The sequence below is a fragment of the Micromys minutus genome (assembly GCF_963924665.1).
Source record: "Micromys minutus genome assembly, chromosome: 5".
Lineage (NCBI taxonomy): Eukaryota > Metazoa > Chordata > Mammalia > Rodentia > Muridae > Micromys > Micromys minutus.
Window position 1 is genome coordinate 81243089 of NC_137974.1, and position 9889 is coordinate 81252977.

The 9889-nt window shown below is 45.0% G+C and overlaps 1 protein-coding gene across 1 annotated transcript; it reads left to right on the plus strand.

Moving 5' to 3' along the window:
• The first annotated feature begins 459 nt into the window (after positions 1-459).
• On the plus strand, positions 460-9632 carry CNOT11 (CCR4-NOT transcription complex subunit 11). The gene is made up of 7 exons (XM_080917347.1): positions 460-1011; positions 1943-2107; positions 2771-2923; positions 5289-5491; positions 7109-7311; positions 9171-9267; positions 9350-9632. Exons 1-7 carry the CDS (start codon positions 510-512, stop codon positions 9545-9547), a joined length of 1521 nt encoding a protein of 506 aa, XP_080773473.1. The 5' UTR covers positions 460-509; the 3' UTR covers positions 9548-9632.
• The last annotated feature ends 257 nt before the right edge of the window (positions 9633-9889 follow it).

Below are 9889 nucleotides of genomic sequence, written 5' to 3' on the forward strand. Positions count from 1 at the left end.
TAAGTTCAGTTTGGGTCTATGTAGACCAGGCTGGTCTCGAACTCACAAGGGTTCCTCTGCCTCTGCCTCCCTGGTGGCGGTAAAGATGTTATATCAGACCAGTTAGCATCTGAGACCTATTTTTCAAATTATAACTTAGACAATGTTGGCTGGACCGGTTTGGTGCTACCTGCCACCCAATGATTTGCTCCCGTGGGCTCTAACCACAGTTCACAGCAGCCTACGTTACCCCAGCAGGGAAGGACCAGACTCAGGGCTGAGTCCACGCGGCCCCGCCCTCCACTGCTCCCCGCCCACTTCCGGACACGGCGCCCCGCCCACCCGCGTCTCCAGAACCTCGGCTTGACCGGGCTCCGTGGTCTGCGGTGTTTCTCCGTTCGGCTCGTCTGACTTACGCGCTGTTTTGTTTGCGACGCTGTCGCAGAAGGGCGTGCTTTACGGCCGCGGGGGACGCAGTGAGCCGGCGCCAGGGCCTCTCGGCCGGGAAGCAGGATAGGCGGGCGAGGTTGATGCCCGGCGGCGGGGCGAGCACGGCGTCTGGCCGGCTTCTCTCAGCGGATCCCAGAGGGGCGCGGGAGGCGGCGGCGGCGGCGTTCCGGAGCGGCCCCGCGGGCTCGAGCGGAGGTCGAGGCGGAGTAGGTGGCCCCGGGTCCGGGAGTGGAGGCCCCGCGGGCAGGATGAGCCTGACCCCGAAGGAGCTCTCGAGCCTGCTGAGCATCATCTCCGAGGAGGCGGGCGGCGGCAGCACCTTCGAGGGCCTGTCCACCGCCTTCCACCACTACTTCAGCAAGGCCGACCACTTCCGCCTGGGCTCGGTGCTGGTGATGCTGCTGCAGCAGCCGGACCTGCTGCCCAGCGCGGCGCAGCGCCTCACGGCGCTCTACCTGCTCTGGGAGATGTACCGCACCGAGCCGCTCGCCGCCAACCCGTTCGCGGCCAGCTTCGCACACCTGCTCAACCCGGCGCCGCCCGCCCGCGGGGGACAGGAGCCCGACCGGCCCCCGCTCTCAGGTACGACCCGCAGCCCGCCTGTTCTATGGGGGCTCGTCGGCTAGGAACATATCCAGCCTCCTTGGAGAGGATCGATTCTCCCTTCCTTTCCATTCTTTCTTTCACTCAAATAGAGGAGGGGTTAGTCAGAAGTTGCAGGCTTTTTTTCCCCCCCAAGTTCATTGCACCCCAGATGATCCCTCCCAATCGAAAAAGCCAACGTGTCGTACGAGCCCACCGAAGGGCTGGACACATTTTAGTATGTTCATTCATTATTGTAAGGTCCTGGGGTATGCGAAGTTATATAGCCAATGGCAGAGTCTACCCCCCTTTTAAGCCTCCGAGTAAAGATGTTAAGAACCTGAAGAAGTGGCAGGTTGAAATCCACCTTACACAACATCTAAAGTCTTTGCAGCGGCCTCCTTCCTTGGTCTGCTGTACTATCTTGTGCAGAGGATGAAGTCATTTTTTTCTAACCTTTCCAAGACGTGTGTGTCCTGGGCAGTATTGTGGAATGTTTACTTTTGCAGCATTGCTAAGATCAGGCGTAGATTACATCTGAGGATGCTCCCCTAACTTTGGTGCTGTGGACTCTCGAAGTTTAGATTCTTTTAAAAGTTTTTAAGTTGGTCTGTACAACAAGCCTTAGAAGGCATTTCCGAATGCTATCCCGTGTAAGCTTTAGGAATTGAAGTAATTGATAACAAAAACATTCTCAACAGTTATTAAAACCACAAATTTCATTAACATTTTTATAGATTGAAGACTCTCAAGTGATATATTTGTTTATGGACTAATATATATACTAAATGTATATTCGAATAACTGTAACTCAGTTACCTTCAGTTTATAAAAATAGCTCAGCCAGTGTGCCAAGTAGCAAATGCTAAGTTTCAAGTTAACTTTTCAAGTTAAATTTTGGAGAGAAATCGGTATGCGTCTTCATTTGCAGGGTTTCTGCCTCCTGTTACTCCAGCAGAAAGATTTTTTCTTTCCCAGCTCATGCTGGCACCCCCAAGGGAACTATTCAAAAAGACACCCCGCCAGATTGCACTGATGGATGTTGGAAACATGGGACAGTCTGTGGACATTAGCGGCCTTCAGTTAGCCCTGGCAGGTAAGGAGGGGCCAGTGACCCAGACGCTCATGTCTGTTCTTGAGATCCTCTACTTACAGTCAAGATTCTTTTTTAATTCACGCTTTTGCTTGTTTTTATCTGATCCTCTCCCATCCTGCCCTGGCCTCCTTTCCCCTGTCGCCCCCCCCCCTTGTTTGTTTGTTTTGAGACTGGGTTTCTTTGTGTAGCCTTGGCTGTTCTGGAATCTGCTGTGTAGACCCTGCTGGCCTCTAACTGAGCTCTTGCTGTCTGATGCCTGAGGTTGGCTTGCAGGCGTGCAGCCCCAGTCCAGCTCCAGTCCCAATCACACCGAGGTACCCTGGCCCCGCTTCACTTTCCCTTCTATTTCCTTATTCTGTGTGCTTCTGACTGACACCTCAGTTCTGCACCTCCTTGCCGTCCACCTCCCTCCATCTTTTCTTTTGGACCTATTTTAATATTGTTATTGTTTGGTTTATAGGAGTTAAAGATACTTACTCTGTACCCCTGCTCTGCTCATGGTATTTTTAATTTTAAAAAGTTATGTGCCTTCTTCTTCCTCTCTCCCAGTTTCAAATGCCAAGGGTGGCCTTGGATTCTTGACTCTTATCTCTACCTTCCAGGTGCTGGAATTACAGGTCTAGCTTATGTGCTTTAAATGTCTCTTGTCTGAATCTGTTCCAGAACGTCAGTCTGAACTGCCAACCCAGAGCAAAGCCAGCTTCCCAAGCATCCTCAGTGACCCAGACCCAGACTCCTCTAACTCTGGATTTGACAGTTCAGTTGCCTCTCGGATCACAGAGTCTTTAGTCAGTGGACCAAAACCACCCATTGAAAGTAGGTATATGAGAACTAGTTTTATATTCTCGGGTTTATATTCTAGAGCACTCTGGAAATTTAAGTGTTTATGCAGTATCTACTTCACCGATGACAGACTTCCTGCCTTGCTGTCTAGAACATAGCTGACATTAGCCAGTTATATACTAGGATGTTTATTCCCTGTTTGATGTATACACATGTATGTGTGTGTGTGTATATACATGCATACATACATACATACATACATACATACATACATACATGCATGCATACACATTTGCCTGTGTGCAGATGGAAATTCAGAGTTTCTCACAATGAATGGGTTTTGCTTCACTGAGACAGTCTCATGTAGCATAGAGGAGCCTTGAAAATCCCCGTGTGGCTGAGGGTGACCTTAAAGCCCTGGTCCTCATACTTCTGTCTCCCAGTGCTGTGGAAACTGAGGCGGGCCATGTCCGGCTTTGTTTACAGTGTTTGGGCTCAAACCCAGGAGCATGCGCGTAACAGGAAGGTACGGCGCAGCTGTGCTGTGTCCAGCCCTGTGACGGGTCTCCCTAGCTTCTATCAGTGGAGGCCGTTTTGTACCTTAGTGATCTTATCACCACCACCATTTGCTGACTCGACAGTCATATTCTGCTTTAACTGGAAACAAACCAAAACCAAACGGAAACCCTTGGGTGCATTGGGTTTGAGTGATGGGGACGTTCTGCACAGGAGTGGGAGCATCATCTCTCGTCACAGGACTTCCAGGACTCTGAAGCTTACAACAAATGTGACTTCCGTTTGGTTTAATCTGTGTGGCACAAGAGGGTTTACTGTTTGAAGTTTCAGCTCATTACAAGGCTATTATGTAGTGGGTTTGGATTTTTTTAAAGACAGGATTTCTCTAAGTAGCCCTGGCTGACCTAGCACTCACTCTGTGGACCAGGCTGGCCTGGAACTCGGAGATCCACCTGCCTCTGGGTTTGATTGCACCGACCATTAGTCAGCTGTGTGCATGACTGAGTATAGCTACACCTCAACATCCCTGCCTCCCAGAGAAGTACTGCACTGTGCTGAAGGCTGTCTTTGTGTGTGAGGAGAGACATAGGAGTTCACTGGTGGTGCTGGTGAGGGAACCTTGGAGATGTTTGCTTGGTAATGCTTTGCCAAGAAAAAGCTAGATCTCCCATTCAGCTTAGAGTAGATCTACAGTACAACAAACTACCTTCTGTCCTATGTGGAAAGTGCTCTCTGGAAGGCTGGTGATGGGACTAGGTAAAGTCAAGCAGCAGAGAGGGAGTGGGAGTTCTTGTATCCCAGTTTAGTGGAAATTGCTAAATTTTTATCTCCTGGGTCTTTTGTGGGGCTTAGCATGCAGGCAGGACCACAGCCAGAGAGAGAGCTGGGTGTCCTTCTTGTTAAGTACTGAGTTGATAGTATAAGTTGTCTTTCTTGAGAGTAGTCATTTGGGTATAGCACTGTGGGTCACTGGAGTCAGGCTGCAAGTTTTTATACAAGAATATAATAAGCCACCAGGCCAAGCTGTGTGCTTAGTTCTCACTGTGTAAGGCTTTAGCTTTTCATGTGTAGCAACCAAATGAAGTATGATTTAGTTCAGAAGTACTAACTAGTTTATTTTAGTGTGTCGATAACTGATAGCTTGCACGTCAACCTTGAGTTGTGGGGATAGTCCCAAGCACTCTGTATAGCATTCTGAGGTCCTAGGAGCCAAAAAAGAAAAGGGGAAAAGTCATAAAATTTTAGTTTTATGTTTGGTATGGTGGCACACACCTTTACTCCCAGCACTCGGGAGGCAGAGGCAGGCAGATCTCTGAGTTTGAGGATACATAGTGAGTTCCAGGACATAATGAGACTAAGATGACAATCAAAATCATCATCTTCATTCATCATCATGATGTCAGTCAGTTGCCAGTTTGATATCTGCATCCTCAGCCTAAGTGGATAAACAAGTTTCATGGGCTGGAGAGATGGCTCAGTGGTTAGAGCACTGACTGCTCTTCCAGAGGTCAAATCCCAGCAACCACATGGTGGCTTACAGCTACCTGAAATGAGATCGGATGCCCTCTTCTGGTGTGTCTGAAGATAGCTGCAGTGTACTAATAAATAAATCTTGAAAATAAAACAAAACAAGCTCGATTCATTCTCATGCTTTCCTCTTTTTAAAAAAATCAGATTTGATATCTGGCATCATGCTGGTGTGTGTGTGTGTGTGTGTGTGTGTGTATTGGTTATAATTTGGAACTCTGATTTTGTATCATTACTATTTGAAGCATGTTTTATCTATCATGTGTCCTTATTAAAGGCATTCTTGTACTTCATTAAATGCATATAGGGTATGTGCATATGTTAGCTTGCTGATAGTCATATACTCTCCTCATAGGCCATTTTCGGCCTGAGTTTATCCGCCCACCACCACCTCTCCACGTCTGTGAGGATGAACTAGCCTGGCTAAATCCTACAGAGCCCGAGCACGCCATTCAGTGGGACAGATCCATGTGTGTGAAGAACAGCACTGGTGTGGAGATCAAGAGGATCATGGCGAAAGCCTTCAAAAGCCCTCTATCCTCTCCCCAGCAAACACAGGTACGTATGTGTTGCACTGTCTCATCTGTGCCCATCACAGGGTTTTCTTTCCAGGAAGTAGTAAGTGAGCAGTTAGTTGTTGAAGTAAACCAGCAGGAGCATCAGGTCTTCACAGTCCCAGCCGCTGTGTTCTGGCCTTTCCTTGTTCGACAGTTTTCCTCTGATAGACGAGGTCTAGTGACTAAAGATGTCTAGACTCTGTTCAGTTTTGTCTCAGAGAAAGAGGTCAGATAGGACGAGTCTCAATTTGGAGTCGGGCACATCATCTGCATTGCTGCATCAGGCTTGACAGTAACTCTAGAGGATTTTTGGAATTATTAGCATTTTATGAAAAGGAGGTTCAGGGAATGCTCTAGACTTTATCTATGGTGTTTAGTGGTAGACAGGCTATCCTGCTACACAAGGTAACAACTACATGGATCCCCGAGGAAGTAGAGCAAAGACACCAGGTGGCTGTAGATTTTATTAGATTTCCACACTTTCAAGTTAGAACTGGTAGGAAGATGCTGTTAACTTCCACCCTAGTTTTTCATTTAAAATACGGATTTTTAAAAAGATTTGTTTTATGTGTATGAGTGTTTTGTTTGCATGTATATCTGTGTATCATGTGCATGCAGTGCCCACAGATGCCAGAAGAGGGCATCAGGTTCCCTGGAACTGGACTTACAGATATTGTGAGTCTTCATGTGGGTGCTGGGAACCAAACCCTGGTCCTCTAGAGAGTAGCTAGTGCTCTTGACCACTGAACTGTTTCCTAGCCTCCCCTAAATATTTTTAAGTGATGTGATAACAGTTGTAGTTTGTTTGCTCTTAGATGATTATGGAACAGCCCGGTGTTGAATACACAAGTAGATAAAAGATGATAGAGTTGCCAGGGATGGGTGTGTGCATTCCTGTAACCCTAGCATGTGGGAGGCAGAGATTGAGACTCAGCGATTACAGGCCAGGCTCCATGAGACAGGCTCGAAGCCAGCCTGGACACTGAATTTTTAAAAGAAAGAAAAAGTGTGTATTTGGAGAGAGGAAAAAAATGTCTTCCTATCTCTTGGATTTGCAAAGTGTGGGTGTGATTTGAGCTGTAAGTACTCAGGTGGAAAACAGGGTGTTCCTGTTCTGTCCCTCTCAGGTGTCTGTATCTTCTGGGTCTTGTTCTGAATCATTCCTGTTTATGGACTCCTGGGTGGCTTCTTTTTTTTTAAATGGAGACAAGGTCTCCCTATTATTTCAGGTAGCCTTGAACTCACTGGTAGCCCAGGCTGGCTACCACCTGTCACAGTGCTTGTATTATGTGTACCAGTACACTAAACGTGGTTTGTATGTTTTGGGAAAAGTTGATATTTAAGATTTTTAAGAATGACATTATTGTCATATTGTATACTACTAGACAAAACCAAGTCTGTCATGTCTAGAGGAAGGACTAGTGGATTTTATTTTTGTATCATTGCTGTTCAGATCTGAAAATATATGAAGACATGATAAATATTGGCATTGAGGGAAAAAATTTAACAAATTAATAAAGATAGTTTTTGTAATTTATATAAAACACTTCCGTTTGTATGCAGGAAAATTTTTTAATATGACTCAAAAAACTCTCAACTTGTTTGTTTTTTTTTAAAGCTCCTTGGTGAGTTGGAAAAAGATCCCAAACTTGTTTATCACATTGGCCTTACTCCAGCGAAACTTCCAGACCTAGTGGAAAACAACCCATTAGTCGCTATAGAAATGTTGCTGAAACTAATGCAGTCAAGCCAGATCACGGAGTATTTCTCTGTCCTGGTCAATATGGACATGTCGTTACATTCAATGGAAGTTGTAAATCGGTAAGTTCTCATGTTTCCCCAGAGGTGTTAGGTATCAGTCCCTAATCAGATTGCCCAGAAGTTTGAAAAAGCTATGGTAGTTTCTGATTCTGTTACCCTGAACTAGTCCTCAGTGTTCACTGAATGTAAATTTAATCTCAGTTTGTGAGAGCTCAGTTGTTGAATTTACTTCACTGTCTCATAGATTCGGTAGCGGCAACAGCATGTGTGGGCTTAGAACTGAACCTCTAGACATGCCGTGGTTGCCAGTATTCTCCCAGCTTTGTCGTTGAGGCAGTCTCTGTGTAACCTTCACTATCCTAGAATTCTATTTGTAGGCCAAGCTGGTCTCAAACTCATGGAGATCCACCTGCCTCCAACCCCCAAGTGCTGGGATCAAAGATGTGGACCAGCACGTCCAGTTTCCCAGTTCTTTGTTGATTTTGCTCAGTGAACATCAAGGAAAGACTACAATCCCCTGTTGGTGTGTTCTGTATAGTTTTTGTCTTTTATTTTCCTTACAGATACAGTTTAGGTAAATGGTGACTTAAATGTAGTGAGGTGGATGGAGTATTTTTTCTGAGGTAGTTTTTTTGTTTTTGTTTGGAGTTAGGATCTCATAGTTCCTGGTAGCTCAAATTCACAGCAGTCCACCTGCCTCATTCTCTGAATGCTGGAATCACAGGTGTGAACCAGATTACAATTTTTTTTGAGCATCATATGTAAGTTGGCAGTTGTTTCAAACTTGAACTAAGGAATGTGCTGGTTCCCTGGTGACAGTAGCTTGGCCAGGAGAGGAGAGGAAGCTTGAGTTTTCTGGGTACTTTGTAAGAGTCACTGGCAGAGCTGCCTGGCTACTTGTGGGGAACTTGCTTTCCACCTGTCCGTGAGGGGCCTCCTTTAGTGCAGTTGCTGTTTTTGCACTGGCTAAGTTCTGTCAACGGATGGAGCAGTCTGAGTGCTCAAGGGTTCTCCCCCACTGCATACTTGTAGTACTGCTTCTTCCTGTCAAGTCCTACTTATGCTGGTTTCCTAGCACCTTCATAATTTATTAATTCCAAGGACCCAGCAGCCTTGCTGATGCACAAATCTCAGTGGGCGTAGTGGCTGGTTGTAGCTTTCCTAAAGTACTTCAGTGCCTTATGTTTAAGTTTTTATAGATTTAGAAGAGGCAGCATGTGTTCATTCATCTTTTCAAAGTTTATAGTGAAAGGTTTGCAGTAGCCAACCTAGTGTTGTAATGTTTCTTGGGTTGAACTTGAACTCAGGGTGGAATCCTTACCTGACTCCCATTTCTTTGTACTTCACTTGCTCATTTGGGAAGAAGTCTCTTGGCTTTAAGGACTCTAAGCTTGTTACACAGCTGCTGTTTCTGTGTAATGGCCAACTCCAAGCCTGCTTGCGATCAGTTCTCAGGAAGGCCTTTTTGTTCCCTATCAGCTAAGTGACTTTTCAAGGCTTTGCTAAGTTTGTCACCTCTGTAAAGTTCCACGTTAGTCTGATTACCGGTTGTTCTGTTTGTACCTGAGACACACTGCCTCTCATCATGCTTCTACTTAGAGGACTTTCCTAAGTCTTAAATGATGGCAGCAACTGCCGAGTCATTTGAAGGTATCCTTCTAAGGGGAGACCAGGACTGACTGACTTAGCCAGTGCACTCGGATAGGATGCTCATTGCTTAATGGATCATAACAGTATAATTCATGATATAGACTTAACAGAAGCATCAGTTTAAGTGGCCATGGCTCTTGGGTTTAAAACTAGAGAACGGGGTCAGATAATTATTACTAGACGGTCACAGGGAAGTTTTGGCTTCATGATCACAATTTCTTAGTATTAGCAAACACAGTTAACAGCTCAACTTTTCCTTTGTAAAACAGACTAACTACAGCTGTTGACCTACCTCCTGAATTTATTCACCTATACATATCCAATTGCATTTCTACTTGTGAACAAATTAAGGATAAATATATGCAGGTGAGTAGTAGTATAAATGTTTATAATATCATCATCTACCAAGAAAACAAGTTTCTAAAACTTGTTCTTTTTTCTTTTCCAGAATCGTTTGGTACGTCTTGTATGTGTATTTCTCCAGTCTTTGATCCGTAACAAAATTATTAATGTGCAGGACTTGTTTATAGAAGTGCAGGCCTTCTGCATTGAATTTAGTAGGATACGGGAAGCTGCAGGCCTATTCCGGCTGTTGAAGACACTGGATACTGGGGAAACCCCTTCAGAGACCAAAATATCAAAATAATACCTCACCAACACTACCCCTTCTATTGCTCAATGTATTTGGTTTTTAAACTATTGTAACTCTTGAGTGGATTGCTTGCTTTATCTAAGAAATATAAATGACACTTTATTTACTTAAAGAAAAATTTCCTTTTTCCTAGATGTTTTTCATGGATGAATTTTGGTAAGAACTTGGAGAAATGCATCTTTTAGCTCTCTTGCTGATGACAATCCATATGAAGACTAGTTATTCTAAAAATAGTTATTGCAAAAAAGGAGGTGTAGATGTTTCTCTTGAATTTAAAACTCAGAACCTTGTTTCTTTTAGAAAACAAAATGTAGGTTTCTGAAAAACCAGGAATTT